At 45.7% G+C, this 16,364-nt stretch overlaps 2 protein-coding genes and 1 long non-coding RNA gene across 7 annotated transcripts in view; 1 reads left to right on the forward strand and 2 right to left on the reverse strand.

The window, feature by feature from the left end:
* Positions 1 to 68: 68 nt before the first annotated feature.
* TTC36 (tetratricopeptide repeat domain 36) lies at positions 69 to 4,621 on the reverse strand. The gene is made up of 3 exons (XM_020886696.2): positions 4,309 to 4,621; positions 3,166 to 3,354; positions 69 to 403 (listed from the first exon to the last, which is right to left on the reverse strand). The coding sequence occupies exons 1-3, from the start codon at positions 4,421 to 4,423 to the stop codon at positions 141 to 143; spliced, it is 567 nt and encodes a 188-aa protein (XP_020742355.1). The 5' UTR covers positions 4,424 to 4,621; the 3' UTR covers positions 69 to 140.
* Positions 4,622 to 5,106: 485 nt separating this feature from the next.
* KMT2A (lysine methyltransferase 2A) overlaps positions 5,107 to 16,364 on the reverse strand; it is an 80,342-nt gene continuing 69,084 nt past the window's right edge. For all 5 annotated transcript variants that reach the window (XM_070473511.1, XM_020886686.2, XM_070473509.1 and 2 more), the window contains 5 exons: positions 12,566 to 12,740; positions 12,298 to 12,405; positions 11,132 to 11,215; positions 10,537 to 10,666; positions 5,107 to 10,079 (listed from right to left, as the gene is read on the reverse strand). In XM_070473511.1, coding sequence (XP_070329612.1) covers positions 9,804 to 10,079; positions 10,537 to 10,666; positions 11,132 to 11,215; positions 12,298 to 12,405; positions 12,566 to 12,740 — 773 coding nt within the window. In that variant the 3' untranslated portion in view covers positions 5,107 to 9,803. The remainder of the gene's footprint in view (positions 10,080 to 10,536; positions 10,667 to 11,131; positions 11,216 to 12,297; positions 12,406 to 12,565; positions 12,741 to 16,364) is intronic.
* Positions 6,357 to 10,762, forward strand: LOC139037165 (uncharacterized). Its single transcript, XR_011490002.1, has 3 exons — positions 6,357 to 6,675; positions 7,666 to 7,775; positions 8,495 to 10,762. It is a non-coding gene; the product is annotated as an uncharacterized lncRNA (long non-coding RNA).

Consider the following 16,364-nt stretch of genomic DNA (forward strand, 5'->3'; position numbering starts at 1 on the left):
ATGCGTAGGGGACCCCTGAGCGTGCATCGCTGCGAGGATCGGCGAGCGGACGCGGACATAGGCGGGGGCTGGGCGAACCGACAGCTTTATTGGTTGCTGGCGCATCCCCCCACACTCCTCGCTCTCCCGCCTGCCAGCGCTCAGCGCCCGTCGCGGGGCCGGCGCAGCTGCCCCATCACGTCGGCCAGCATGCGGTTGCACAGCGCCGCGTACGGGTTGAGCAGCACCAGCTGGCGGCGCGCAAACTGGCTGCCCAGCCGCGCCGCCCGCTCGAAGTCACTGCGGGCGTCGTCGTCCCGGCCCTGCAGCCGCGCCACGAGCCCGCGCTGCACAAAGCCCTGGCGGGCGGTGCGACCTCGGCCGCCGCTCAGCTCCAGCGCGCGCTCCAGGTCCTCCAGGGCGCCTGCGGGACGGACCGACGGATGGGCAGGGGTTAGGGCCGCGGCCAGCAAGATCCGGCCCCTAGTGCAGGCTCTGGGGCTCAGCCATTTACATCCCGCCCGCACACGACCCTCGAGATCAGTGTTATTCCCGTTACGCAGAGATAAGACTGGAAGAGTGGGCAAAACTCGGCCTAGACTGCACAGCCAGTTAGTGGCAGAGTTGGGACTGAAGCCCAGGTCTCGCCTTGTCCGTGTTATTTTCCACCATCTGATATATCAGAACAGGGGTGGTCACTATATTATGAACCTGCTCCTGTTGCCCGGCACGAAGCAGGTGGTTTCTTCCACACATCCATTATTAACCTTCTATTATTAGCCAGGTGACTGACTCTGAATCCCAGGGTCCAAAAGCATTAGTATCAACTGACAACTATTTCTTACACAATAAAGTCCGTTTTTTGTTTTTTTTTTTTTTTGGCTGCACCAGGCGGTATTCAAGATCTTAATTCCGTGACCAGGGATTGAACCCTTGCCCCTTCAGTGGAAGGGCAGTCTTGACCACTGGACCACTATGAAAGTCCCTCTCTAACGTTTTTTCCCCCCTTTAATACGTATTTTTATGTATTTATTTGGCTGTGCTGGGTCTTAGTTGTAGCATGTGGGATCTAATTCCCTCACCAGAGATTGAACCTGGGTCCTGTGCATTGGGAGCATGTAGTCTTAGCAACTGGATCACCCAGAGACATCCTTCTCTAACTTTTCAAGACATTTTCTCTCCTTTTCCTCTGTATGCCTTAAAATAGCTTCTCTCACCTGTGTTCTCTACTGACTGCCTCTCCTTATTCTTTATTTCCATGGTCTTCATTATTTTGTATCTAATTTTCTTTGAAGGAGGTCTTGGAGCCAGAGCTGGTCTGCAGCACTTTTGTCACCCTCGTAAATACTTGGCTTCTTAGGCATCAGAGCTCTGAACTCAGCCTCAGGCAGCCAGTTGGTATCCACAGTAGGTCCACCGAGCTGCATTTGTTCTGGGCTCTGCTTCCGTTCACTCCTGTCCTCCAGTCTATTGAGCCTATCAGGGCAGGGAGCTAGGGGAGTGCCAGCAGCATCCTACACCAAGGCTGATCTCCCCCGTCCTCTGTGTTTTGGTTCTCAGAACGCAGCAGGGGCTCTGCTCCCTACCCCACCTGGTGGGTTGAGAAGCTCTCTAATCACAGCATTTGTTGATTTTCCTCAGAGGAGCTGGTCTAGAGGAACTGAAGGCAGAAACCCCTTGGATGCTCTCTGGGGTTCTGGTCTGTAGGCTTTCCCCAGCAGCCTTTATGGCCTTGCTCTGCCAAACTGGTGGCAGACAAGCCTGGGAAAGGGGCCCTCAGAGTTCCCCGATATCCTCAGAATGGAGCCCAGCCTCCCCAACCTGGCACTCCTGGTCCCAGGAACACCACTACCACAAGTGCCCTAGGAGCTCCCTACCACGCTTCTGTGGGTTACTCTTCAGTGATTCCTGGTGTTTTCAAGACAGAGTTCGATCATGGCCTTATATTACCAGTTCATTGCTCTCTTGGCCTCTGTTTACCTCAGGCTTTGAAGAGACTCCATCCTTCCAGCCCTCCCTTTCCAGCCAGAGTGGAGATCTGAAGCTCCCTGTACCTGTCCAGGACTTCTGGACTTCTACAGGCCGTGCCTTTTCCCACTCGCTGCCCTCCAACCAGCTAACTCCTACTCATCTCCAAAACTCACCCCTCAGGAACAGACCCCCAAGCTGAACCCTCTCAGCTTATTATGTGGCTATTAGGTTTGTGTCTGTCCTGCACTCAAGGCTGAGCTTCATGAAAAGCAGTATCACGTGGGGATTAAGCCCTGCCACCTGAACCAAATCCCAGCTTTGCCACTTCTCAGCTATATGACTAGCAAGCTATTTTACTTAACTTCCAAGCTTTAGTGTAACATCTGTCAAATGGAGACAAGAGCATGCACCTTTTTAGTGTTGTAGTGAGGGCTAAACAAATGATGACAACTGACATGTAAAGTGCTCAGTCAGGGGACTTCCCTGGTGGTCGTGGCTAAGACTCTGCACTTCCACTGCAGGGGGAATGAGTTTAATCCCTGGTCAGGGATCTAAGATCCCATATGCTGCAGGGTATGGCCAAAAAAGAAATAAAAATAAATTTTAAAAACCTTTATTATTTTTAAAACAGGACTTCCCGAGTGGTTCAGTCCCCTTCCAATGCAGAGGCTGGGGGTTTGATCCCTGGTCAGGGAACTAAGATCCTACACGCCATGGGGCAACTAAGCCCATGCGCCAAACTATTAATAGAAAAGCCCCCTCCATGTGCCACAGCAAAGACCCAATGCAAACAAACAAAAAAACCAAAAAACGGAATTTCTGAATCCATGATTAAAGAGGAAAGACAAGATGCATCTTGTACAGAAAGCTGTTGGTTAACAGATTTAGAAAGTAGGAGAATAAAGTTACCATTAAGAAAATATATACAAGGGCTTAGTGCCTGGCACATAGTAATTGCTGTTAAGAGTCCTCAGCACCTAGCCCACTGCTACAATATAGGCTCTCATTAAATGTTGTAAATAAACAGACTGTAGTCTCTCTCTCACAATATCCCCAAGAGATCAGCAGGGCCCATGACGTATCTCTTATGAGTAGGGACGTAGGTTCCAGAGCTCAGTGACTTCCCACACTCCATGTCCAAACCCCACGGCCACAGCATCTCTGGTCTGTGTCCTCCCAGACGCCCTGCACAGGCTCCAGGGACCCTCCCCTCACCTGCCACATCCCCCTGGAGACGCCGGGCCTGGGCTCGGTTATTGTAGGCTGAGGCCCTCTCAGGCAATAGGTTGATGGCTTGGCCAAACCTCTCCAGGGCTGTGCTGAGGTCACCAGCCTCTGCTGCGATCACCGCCTGCAGCTCCAGGGCCTTGGACTGCTCCAGCTGCGCTCGCGGGAAAACTTCATCTGTGCCGGGGAGGGAGCCAGGAGGAAACAGCTAGCCAGGAGGTTAGCAGCAGGAAGCAACAGTCCCCTTGGGCTTTGGGAACCTGGGACATGAGCCAGGGCTGACCAGGCAGGGTGCAGGTCACTACAATCAGATGCAGTGTTTGGGGCAGGGGGAGCAGAGGCCACTGAGGAAGAGCTCTGGCACTGCCTAGTTCCAAAGAGACCTGGGAAAGTGGCCTTGGTTGGCTCCCCAGTGCCAACAGAATGAAACCCAAACTCTCTAGCCTGTAGCTAAATCACTGGTTGAAGGTCACACCCCCCAGAAGTTGCACAGATTGGATTGGAACCCAGGTCTTTCCGACTCATTAGTATGTCCCCATTTTGTTCTAGTGCATTGCTTCCAACAGGAAGGCCTCCATGATACAGGGTCACGAAAACCTTTTGCAATGTTTCCCTCAGCTTTTCAGCCTAAAGTTTCATTAAGACTTAGGCTTCGCTCCTTTAGAAATAAAGAGCATCAAAACTTCCGGATGGTGCCAGTCCCTCTTATGGGCCAGTAGAAAAGCCAGTGAGCATGTTCAACCTGGAAGCATTAGCTCAGGGCTTGGCATTTAAAGGTGACACTGAATGCTTGCTTAGTTGAAACTGATTAGCTGAGCTACCCCCTGCCCTGTTTCTGTCTTCCATGCCGTGGAGGGTGATACCATCTGTTCTAACAAACATGTGTGAATTTCACATGGCCCCGCTCCCCGCCACCACAGTTAAACATGGGGCAGGGTTGGAAGACAAACTCTGGCTTTCTCCTCTGGGTTCAGTGACTCTTGCCAAGCTTCCATCAGTGCACTGAGGATCAGCAGTCATCATCCAAGTGTTGGGGAATGAGCAACCTTGTAAGACCACCTACTTCCGCCACCCCAGTGAGGTAGCAGACCAGCCAGTGTGGAGAGCTGGATTCCAAGGTCAAATACTCACCTTCATCTACTTCCTTCTCTGCTTCATCTCCCAGGTCCAACCCAACAATATCTCCAAATGGGGAGTCGGGGTTGAAGATGGCCTGCAAGACGGCCTGATCATTTGGAGTCCCCATGGTGTTCAACTCGCAGATAAAAAAGGTGACTCACAATGAGGGGAAGGAAAAAAGGCTGAGGGCTGAGCCTCTTGTCAGTTTTAAGCCTCTACCTGATCCAGAGGGAGGAGGTCTGTTTGAGGACCAGCTCCCAAGAGGAGTGTTATCCAGTCTTCGGCTGGAGTGTAAACTCAAGCCCCTTCAGCCTGGGGACAGTGACCCTGGCTTGGCTGAATATTTACAAGTATTTCTCAACTGCTTCCCTACCCCCACCCCAGTCTGAGGGAGAAACAGAAAAAGTAAATCCCATTTCAGCTTTAAGGTGGAGTGGAGCCAAGAGAGAGGGTACTGTCCATCTCCCAGAAATGTTTTCTTTATACTCACAGATTTGGGAAGAAATTGTTAGAAGCCAATGCCTGACTGCCTGTGGATGAAGACTGGGTATTTGTAGGAAGTAAAGGAACTATTCTTTTGTTCTCTTGACCCCTTCCTCACATCCAGAGTTAATTAGGTCCCAAATATATATCACTGATGAACAAGAGAAGAAAATACGATTAAGAGAGGCAGTGTAGAGTGAGACCTGACAGAAGGGAATGATTTCAAGATTCCACCTTAAAAGAAAGGACTGTGGAAGAGATTTTGTAATCAGGTCATGGGCCACAGCCCTCCCACCTCAGCCAAAGCCAAAAGAAAGTTCAACCATGTGCAGCAATAAACTTGACATGTTTATTAATTAAACTATCACTTAAATAAAAAAAAGTGCATAGAAAATAAACATGTTTAAAAACTCCTTTTTTTTTACAACTATGTACACTTTTTACTTTTACATTCAGTCTTTCGTAGACAGCTTTCAGCATTATTATTTTTTGAACTATTAAAGTATTTTCCTTCTTCCCTGTCACAGGGAGTTAACACTGATGGACTTTAGACACATTTTTTTCCTTTTTTTTTTTTTTTTCTTTTTCTCTAACCAGAAGCTTGGAAGAACACAAGGGAAAAAAAAAAAAACAAAACCGAAAGATCTGTTATACATGATAAAGTTGTCAAGAAAGGTCTTATTCCTAGAAAAGAAGCTTGTCTTCTGTTGAGCTTTTGAAACAATTATTCAACTACCTGTATTTACTAAAGAGACTGTTAAAAGTTCAATAAAAGAAACACCACAAGTCTATTTTCTTGGTTGAAAGACAGAACTAGAGTACCTCGGAACAAGATACCAGGAAAGCACAGAACACAATTTTCCCCTAAATGCAGGTGGTAACCCCAACATTCATAACCAAAAATAGAGAAACAAGGAGTACAGGTACTGACTGGCAACATTCACAGGCAGAAAAAACCCAGGTGACACCATTTCTGCATTTCTCTCTGATCCCGGGAATGGACTGCTTTACCATCCCCTTAGAGTTGGAGTCTCCTCCCATGTGGGGGGATCAGAGGAGCGCCAGACTGACAATTTCCTGCCACTACTAGCAACTGTAACACAATCCTTATCTATAGTGTTAAGAGAATTAAAGCCATGGACTGAACTAGGCTTTGTTACATGGTGCATTACTATATTAGTTCCTATATATATCATATTTATATTTATTTGAAAACCAAAACAAAAAAGTTGCAAGGTTTCAGAGTGTGAGACTTGACTGGTATTCATGATTCGGCACAAAACCATCTGCTCAATAACCTTGTATTGCTTTAAAATGAAGGAAACGAAACATAAAATTACACCCAGCCCTTTGCAATGACCCGCTTTTCCTTTAAAAAAAAAAAAACAAACACCAAAAAACCCACAACTTGATTTCTATTAAAAAAAAAAAAATCCCAAATCAAACTTAACATCTGACAAGGTTTTGACCTTTAGTATTTTCAGATATTCGATTGAACGTCAGTCCTTTAGAAAGATACATTCATTAGAAGGTTTTTTTTTGTTGTTTTTTTTTGTTGTTGTTGTATTTTTTTTTTTTTTAAATCAAGGGAGCTGCATGGTGCTCACAGCATTGGCCGGGGGGGTTGACAGAGGCAAGCGGGGTGGCGGAGTGGATCCCGGCAAAGGAGTCTGGTTGAAAACTTTTATATATATATAAAGCTGCCAGGGCTTCCCCCTTGATTCTGGTTATTGGTCTAAAAACAGGAGGGGCTGGGCTGGAGGTGGCGGACGGTAACGGAGGGAGCCAAAGGGACCAAGTTCCGGCCAAAGGGTCAGCGCCATGCAGCTCCTCTGGTTACACAGTTGTCGCTGGCCACCAGGAAATGCAGCCACAAGAGGTTCTAGCAGCAAAGCTGTAAGTGAGCTGGCTCTCTCACTGAGAACTGACCCGGTTTGCAGCTGTGACCCCCTAGGGATTAGGAGTGCCCCTTAGGGGATTCTTGGGAACAACCCACCATAGTTCCTCAGTCTGCACTTTTGTGCGGAGATCCCCTTGGTCACTTTCACAACAGACTCAGAGGTGTCTTGGAGATAGCTATGCCGGTTTTGTGGTTGTTTTTTTTCCCGCCTTCTTTCCCTCTTGCAGGGAAAACCTTAGCTTAATCCCCAAGTTGCTGGCAGGTACGCTGAATTTTGGCAATGGACTCAAGGCTGAGATCTAGGAGGAACTCCTCATTTCTGTGGTTGACAGGGAGTGGAAAGGCAAGGCAAACCATCTGCAGCTGGCAGGAGAAGGAAGCTGGGGGTCCCTCCCCGGCCTCAGGGTTTGGGGTTGGTAGAAAGAGATGAGGAGGGGGCTCACAGTACAGCGCGGCCTAGCAGGGCAGTCACTAGGTCTACTGAGCTGAGTTTCCCCCACTCCCGACTGGCCTTTGGGTCTTCCTCAAGGTGAATTCATGACCCGTCAGTGCATTAATCATTTCAGTAACAAATGCAGCTTAAGGTTTTTTTTTTTTTTTTCTTTAAAAAAAAAAAGAAAAAGGAATACAAGGATATACAAAAAAACCTCACACAGTGCAATAATAAAGGAAACCAGACACCAGTGGAACCCCTTGGGCCACTGTATCTTGTTCACGGGCAAAAGGAGGAAGGGAGGTGAGGTCTGGGCAGACTGCTTTGCCCCAGGCCCCTGCTGGCACTTCTCTGAGATGACAGGGAGTCTCTGCCATCCTGGCCACAGTGCTGGGTTCCCTGCACAACAGAGGAAACAGTGACAGTGTTCCAGCAGAGCCACCAAAGTTCTTAATTAAGGTCACGGAAGAACAGGGAGCCCAGGGTGGAAGGCACAGCAGAGCCGTGAGTCCCGGGGCAGAGAGCGCTGGGCTGAGTCGTATTGCTTTGCTAGACTTCCTTCCGGAGGAATGGGCTTGTGGTGAGAAGAGGCGCCCTGCCCTCCACTGGACTACGCTGCTCTGAAACCTCGTGGCTGACAGGCCGAGGAGCATCTGCGTTATCGTGAGTGGTCAGACTGTGCTTCAGTTTCAACGGGCTGCCCAAAAGAGGGCATGGGGGGACCCAGGGGGTCTTTGCAGGCGTGAGGACTTGGTGGGCAGAGAGGGGGGGGACGAGGTGACCTACGAGGCAGATGGTGATGGAAAACATCAGGTTGCCATTCAGCTTGGTTGATAACTCTGAAGGAGGAAAGACAGGGAAGTGCTGGCGCTCACCTCTCAGCACTGGGCTGTGCCAGGAAGGAGGGAGAGAGGCGGGCAAGAGGAGGAGGAACCGCTGTGTCGAGACCCTACCGCAGCCATTCAGGAGCTCTGACGAGGGAAGGAGGGGAGTGGCCCGATGGTGCTGGGGGCACCTTCCTTTTCCACTTATTGTCAAAGAGCAAACCCAGGAAACGTTTATGTCAACAGGGCACAAACAAGCTACACATTAAACAACGAAAAGGACACCTTCCAGGGGGAAGTTGGGCAGGAAAAACCAGACTTTGTGTGTACAGCTGAATATTTTCTCTAACTTCATCCTATGAAAATAAAAAATTATTAAAAACCGATCTTCTTTTAAATTAGGATAATACCGCGGTTTAAAAAATAGCCTTGTCATAAGTGCTTCTCCCTATGAAGTGCTTCTCATAGAAAAATATACAAAATATATTTACATTTATAAAACCTTAAATAGTAAACTGTAAACAGAACCGAGTAAAATCCAATGACTTAATTTAACAGGTTCAGGACACCGTCTTGGGGAAGAGAAGAGAAGAGAAGAAACATTTGATGCTGTTTTGACCACATCCTAAGGAGTAATCAGGGCAGTAGTGTCATTTCATTTCATTTGCTTTAGCCACAGATTTTGCACAGGTGGCAGAGGTCCCTCAATACAAGGTGGTCTAGTCCCCAAGTTTTGGGCCTTGAAATCTGATTAGTGTTCTGCCTTCAACTGGACACTGACCATTTAAAAATTAAGTCTTCCTATGTCTTAACAAGGGGAAAATAAAGTTACCATGTCCTAGGAATGGGACCCAGGGGTCATCCTGGTTGTGAAACTCTGACTGTTGCATGATTCAAATCCTATTTAAATAATCTTCCTCTTCTACATATATTTCTTTAAAACTCTCAGTGGAGCTTTATGAAAACATCTCCAAATTCTGTCTGGTTACAGCCAATGGCTCCTGTCCACTTTCCCACTGGGAGTGCTTACAGGCTCAGGGAACATCTTGTAGGCACATCCTATGCCCAACAGGGAGTGTTCTTACACAGGAGTCACTCTCCCTACCACCCAGAGAGAACGGGAAAGCGGTGGGATGCAGAATGGGGAAACGAGAAAGTGGAGTGAAGAGAAGGAATGAAAGGGAAGCCGCTCCTATTGTCTAGGAAGGTGACTGACTGAGATAAGGCTCATGGGGCTGACACTCCCGCTTAAAGCCCACAGGCTCAATGTTTGGTAATGAACTGGCACAACCCCAAGACAGCTTTTGACACCAAAGGTGCTAAGAATCCTGTCTCCCAACCAGAAGGGAACTGTCAACTGGGAGGATAGTAGGGAAAACCACCAGACCGTCTCTCTTTGTTCAACACACGGCTACAGGCTGGGCCCGGCTGGCAACCTGTCAGGTCTCCAACCAACCCCGCACCAGGGCTGTGCCTGACCCCTCGATTACAGGTGCTCGGGAAACGCCAAGACGAGGATGGCAACTTCTGAGGAGGTGCTCAGGCCAATCTCCCTACACAACTAACCCTCTACAGGCTCCTTCCAGGCAAGTCTGCTAGGGACCCCTTCTCCCACTTTTTAACGGCACACAATCAGAGGGGCCCCAGTAGAAAGCCGATCATGGATCTTTTCTTCTAGACCTCATCTCTCTCCAGGACTATGATCACATGTAGAATGTGAATATGGGACCCAAGGGAACCCAGCTGTCACAGAGGCCCCTCAACTGTGCCCGCTCAATCCTGGAATACCTGGCTGCTGGCAAAGGCCTTCGGCATCGCAGTGGAGGCCCTGGGTCCTAGTACTCCGATACTGGGGAGGAGAGCAGCTTTAGTTTAGGAACTTCCGGCATTTCTTGGCACCACAGTTGCAGGGGAGCTTGTTGCTGGCATCCTCAATGGGGAATTTATAGTCGTAAGTGAGTTCCTCCCCTCGATAGATCTTGCGCATGGCAAAGATGACAATGTGCTTCTGCCCATCGATGTTGATGACCCTAGAGTAGCAGTTGGGCTCACATGAATGGTTGATGAAGCGGGCGGCGTTCCCGTGCATGGTGGCATCCACCACTTCAGAGTCATCGATCCGGAACATGTAGCAGCCGATACCCTGCAGGAAGGAGGACAGAGAACAGCCTGGCGTTGATTACAGCTCAGGCTGGACAACACCCAACCTTTTTCTGATGTGATCTTAGCCATTGACGAACAAAGTTCCTTCTGGTAAAATTTCTGGATTTCTCCCATCTTTCAAGATGCTTCCACGAGAAATTCCTAGATTACAGGCACTGGACCACAGATTTATTAATGTCTCCGCAAGAGAAACCTACAGCTTGCGTCACAATGTGCTTTTGATCCTGGGATCCATTCAGACAAATCGCAAAGAGTATCTTTGTGTGCTAATCCCTAGAGTGGACTGGGCCCACCACAAATTCAGAGATGTCAAAATTTAATAAAACAGTGTCTAATTAATAAAATACACAAACTCCTCTGGGGTCTGGGGGCCATCTGTGTAGGTGATGGCCCCTTTCTATAACCAAAGAGCTGGAGAGTGCAAGCGTGCAGCTCACCTTGCTGTCATAGTACTTCTCTCTCTTGTCAGTCTGGATGGAACGGATGACATTGCCAGCGTACTCAATCACCATCTCACCTGCATCAATGTTTCTCTTACAGAAAAGACCTCGGCCATGGATGGGAGACCTAGGGCATAAAGATGGAAAAGACATCAGCTGCCGATTTTGCAAATAAGGTTAAATGTGTGAATACATGAATAAAATCTCCAGGTCTAAGAAGAGATTTACTGGTCTCTATTTCTATTGGCTCTATTCAGTAGAATCTCTTGGTCACCATTTCTCCAGGAGAGATAGACACTTGGGAGAGAAAAACTGGACCCACCTGAGTATACTAATCATTCTAACAAATTGCCAAGGATTAAAGATTTCTCCATTCCGTAACCGACCAGAAGTAGCAGTACATTAATGCTCACTGTGTTAAATTCCTTGTTCAACACAAGGAGCTCCAGGATCCCAGGACATCAGGTTCAATTAGTAATACTGATAAAAACCTCACTTACTGAATGAAGGAGGTGACTTCAGCATTTGGTCCACTTTGATTTTGGAAAACTTCATTAGTTTTCTAGAGTTCTTTCTATAATTTTAGCCATACCTGTAGACGCCAACTGCCTCCTTAGAAGTCTTTTTTAAGTGCCGGAAACGCATGGGCATTGGTAGATCCATACTAGTTGCCCTCCTAAAGAAAGAAGGCTCGTTATTAATAAATTCTCTTTAGGAAATCACCAGTTTCGAGTCTTGGATCAAAGGGTCCTAGAGCATGTGACTACACTGTGTGTTCAATGCTAAGCCTAACAAGTGACTTAAAAAATTTATTGTTGCTTAGTTGCTAAGTCATGTCCCACTCTTTTGTGATCCCACAGACTGTAGCCCGCCAGGCTCCTATGTCCATGGGATTTCCCAGGCAAGAATACTGGAGTGGGGTGCCATTTTCCTATTCCAGGGGATCCTTCTGACCCAGGGATCAAACTCGAGGCTCCTGCATTGGCAGATGGATTCTTTACTACTGAGCCATGAGGGAAGCCCACCTTATAAAATTATGCCTATAATATGTTATATATGAAACCTATGGTGGTACACCCAAAGCTGACAGAGTATACCATAGTTGAATAAAATAGACATCTTATATAGTTATTTGAGTTTCTCCTCTGTAACATATTCTTCTCTCTTTGCCAGCCAGCTACTGCTACTTCAACACAAACTATATTCCTCTTCTTAAATATTATTTGGGATATTCTGATCCAAGCAAAACTGGAAGAGAGGGAAGCAAAGAATATTTCTTTATTTTTTAATATAGTTGATTTACAATGCTGTGCTAATTTCTGGTGTATAGCAAAGTGATTTTACTTTATATTCTTTTACATATTCCTTTCCTTTATGGTTTATTACAGGATATGGTTTATTACAGGATATTGAATATGGTTCCTTGTGCTATATGGGAGGACCTTACTGTTTACCTATCTTATATATAGTAGAAGTTTGTATCTGCTAACCCTAGACTCCTAATTTATCCCTACCCCCTTTCCCTTTTGGTAACTGTAAGTTTGTTTTCCATGTCTGTAAGTCTGCTTCTGTTTAGTAAAATAAGTTCATTTGTATTGTATTTTAGATTCCACATAATATAAATGATATCATATGGTATCTGCCTTTCTCTTTTTCACTTCACTTAGTATAATATCTAGGTCCATTCACATTGCTGCAAATGGTATGATTTCATTCACAAAGAGTGTTTCTGATGGCCCCTCTCCACCCCAGACTCACCGGGCTGACTTCAGCTGTACCTCCTCCTCTTCCTCATCATTGGGGTTGTACTCGGGAGGCTGCCGGTGTTTAGAAGCCAGGAAGTTAAACATGTCAAATGCTGACTTCCTGGAGCCAAAAGATTAAGATACGTTTAGAGAGACAGTTCAGTAGAACCAATGAAGGACAGTATTAACAGGAAGTCTCAGAGGTTAAGTGGGAAAATAATTATACCAGTAGACGATAAAATCAGGACCCCGCACTGCTTAAGGAAAAGAACAGAACTTGCCTCAGGTGGACTTCAGCCCTGGCTGAGCCGTGAGGGTTCAGTGGGGGCTCATTGGCCTCCTCTGGCTTGTGGAAACGGAATTTGTAATTCCTACAGTGCTTGGCACCAGACAGTTGCTCAATCAGGAATACAACAGCGTCATGGAGAATCCCCAGCATCCGCAAACCGTTCACACCTGTAGGATCGAAGGCACCAGGGTAGTGAGGAGCCCAGCCAACAGAAGCCACATACAATCACAGAAATGCCTAAGCTAGGGAACAACTCTGCCAGGGGCCGCTCAAGAGTGAATTATATAAAGATGAGCTAGAAATGAGCATTAGGTAGCCAATAAAATAATGTGGATATAGATCCATATGGAAAACACTTGTGACACTGAAAAAAGCATGCCGTCAAATTCTGGACTATTTTCCTTTCTATGGTCCTGTGTACATGGGAAATGCTGTGGTATTTCATTACAAGGTCACAGTGACCATGAATTATGAGATGAGGCAGGAGTTACTAGCCTCATCTCAAGGAAAGTAAATCTAGATTCACACCTAAGGTAACCTAGCTAGTGTGACAGGATTTGAACCTTGGACTGTGTAACTCTAACTATGACTCCATTTTTGTTTATAGGTAATGGAGCACCTCGGAGAAGCCCATGGCACCCCACTCCAGTACTCTTGCCTGGAAAATCCCATGGACGGAGGAGCCTGGTAGGCTGCAGTCCATGGGGTTGGGAAGAGTCGGACATGACTGAGTGACTTCACTTTCACTTTTCACTTTTATGCGTTGGAGAAGGAAATGGCAACCCGCTCCAGTGTTCTTGCCTGGAGAGTCCCAGGGATGGGGTCGCACAGAGTCGGACACGACTGAAGTGACTTAGCAGTAGCAGCAGCAATGGAGCACCTGGATTCTATAAGCTCATACACATACACACAGGCACCTCACTAAAATCTATAGGGAATGTTGGCAAACCCTAACAGAGAACTCTCTTCCATGTTATTACGGTGATTGTATGGAGAAATACACCCAAAAGCCACTTTGCTTTACTCTTAAGTCTTAATCCACTAATGAGCACTTCTTATTTCATTTTATTTTTTAAAATTTCTTTTTATAAAAAAAAAAACAACATTTATGTAAGTCTGCTGGCATAGATGGCTTTCTGAAATGATTGTCTTCCTTCATTAATGAATGGGACAGAGTAATAACTGCCATCCCTCTTTTTGACACTAGCAAATAGCTAATTAAGCAAACAGTATTATTTCATGTACAATTATTGTTTTTGATTATTAATAGATAACAAAATAATAATGGTGTCTATTGCAGATAAGATATATATTTCACAGGCCTAACTGTGCTAGAATACATGTAATTCCAACAGACATATAGCTTATTTAAAGCATATTTATAGAGATGTAATCCTAGTGTAATTTGGGGGCCTTATGTTATGCCTCAAAGGATGTCTGTGTTTAAATGTTAACAATCACTTCTAGGAGGTGGAACCTCATCCTACCTTTGAATTTGTTATTGTGGTAGTTAATTTTTTCAACTTGTAAAATTTTACATCTTGGATAATTTTTCTAAAAAGGGAAAAGTTATTATTAGATGCCTAATTTCCACTTTACTTAAGAATATTCTAAGGGATATAATTTGGTTTTAGAGGCAAGCAGAAAGTTAAGTCTCCAGATAAACAACATTCTTATGATAAAATTATTGTTCTGATTATAACTCAACCTATACAAGTATAAAACACAAGTTGACAATATAAGAGCTTAAGCCATAAAAGGCAATGACAAGCATTTAAAATATATATATATTGGGCTGCACTGGGTCGTAGTTACAGCACATGGGATCTTCAGTCTTCACTGTGGCAAGAGGCATTTTTAGTTGCACCAAGCAAACTCTTGGCTGCAGGATATGGTATCCAGTTTCTGACCAGGGATCAAAGCTGGGCTGCCTGTACTGGGAGCACAGAATCTTAGCCACTGAACCGCCAGGCAAGTCCCACTTTTTTCTCTAAAGAACATTGAGTTTCTCCCAAGAATTTCTTCCTAGCATTTTAGATTCCTGTGCATTCCGACAGAAAAAGCCATTAAAAAGATACTTACGGGTATTTTCACAAAATTCATTTTAAGGTTTAGTCTGAGTAACTCTGCATTTACTAGAGGGCTTACAATGAGCTTAGACATTGTGTCAATAACAGGAAAAGAAAGATGAGTTATGCATGGTGCCTGTTTCCAAGGAGCCCTTGGCATAAGGAGGTACATTACATACACAAACCTCACAATGTAAAAGCAGCCAGATAAATGTGTAGGATACAGTACTGTAGGAACAGCCTAGTCTCTGGTGGGTGATTCACTTACTTGTCCAACAAATATTTACTGATCCCCTACTGTATCACCTGCATTTGTTCCGTCTACCCACTGTGGCAGAAAGAATCTTGGGAAAACAAAGGTGAACACAACTGGAAGGTACCTGAGACAGGAAGGTCTCAGTTTTAATGTCACCTCAAAAGACACCTTTCCTGACCACTCTATCTAGAAAAGACTCCCTGCCAGCAATTACCTACCCTTGTGTCAGCCTCTCTCATCACTCTGTTCTATCTCCTTCAGAATGACTGATAGCTGCCTCTAGAACATAAGGGTGTGAGGACAAGGACAAGGCGGTAGCCTGGGAGATGGAGAATGATAGACAGGTTCTGGATTACGGAGCACAGTGATCAGCGTGGTTCACTCCCAGCATCTACTACTTTGTTTTCTGTGTCTGTGTGTGCTAAGTCGCTTCAGCCATGTCCGACCCTTTGTGACCCTATGGACTGTAGCCTGCCAGGCTCCTCTGTTCATGGGATTCTCTAGGCAAGAATACTGGAGTGGGTTGCCATGCCCTACTCCAGGGGATCTTCCCAATCCAGCATTTCCTGCAACAGGTGGGTTCTTTACCACTAGCACCACCTGGGAAGCTCCATGTCTGTGGGTCTATTTCTATTTTGTATATAAGTGCATTTGTATCATCTTTTTTTAAGATTCCACATGGTGGCACTACTAGTAAAGAACTGGCCTGAAATGCAGGAGACCTAAGAGATGTGGGTTCAATCCCTGGGTAGGGAAGATCCCCTGAAGAAGGAAATGTTCACAGCACATTCGTAAGTGATATCATACATTTGTCTTTCTCTGTCCTCTCTTCCCTCTTAAAACAAAAATATTATAAAGAAAATTCCTCTAGGTACTCACTCATTTTCCTTTCCAGGAGCAATCTGAAAGGAGACTGTTAGAGAGGGGGCTAGATACAGAAGAGTCAGGGTGAATGGAAGGTTTTCTCCCACCCTAGATTAATTAAAATCTGTAACTGTGCTTGAAACTGCCGTGTGATATATTTTTACACTGCCTAAATTTAATTTGAAATCTAATACCAATGAATCTATTTCAACTTTAAAAAGAAAGTATAACAAAAACACAATGAGATACCAATTCATACTCACTAAGAAGTCTATGATCAAAAAGACGGACACTAACAAGTGCTGACAAGGATATGGATACTGGAATCATTGTATATTGCTGGTGGAAATGTAAAATGGTGATGCCACACTGGAAAAACAACTTAGCAGTTCTTCATAAATCAAAGCACAGAGTCACCATAAACCCAGCAGTTCCACTCCCAGTAGCAGAATCTTACGTGTATTATCAATATTCAGTTCAAAGTGACCCCAAGAGAGGCCACATACAAATTTTTTAGTTCACCCAATGACCACCACAGTTGGACAGAGCAGAATCTGTGAAACATATTTTGTTGCCCCCAAAGTATCTCCCTCACCAATCTA

The sequence above is a fragment of the Odocoileus virginianus genome, chromosome 10, assembly GCF_023699985.2.
Source record: "Odocoileus virginianus isolate 20LAN1187 ecotype Illinois chromosome 10, Ovbor_1.2, whole genome shotgun sequence".
NCBI classification, from domain to species: domain Eukaryota; kingdom Metazoa; phylum Chordata; class Mammalia; order Artiodactyla; family Cervidae; genus Odocoileus; species Odocoileus virginianus.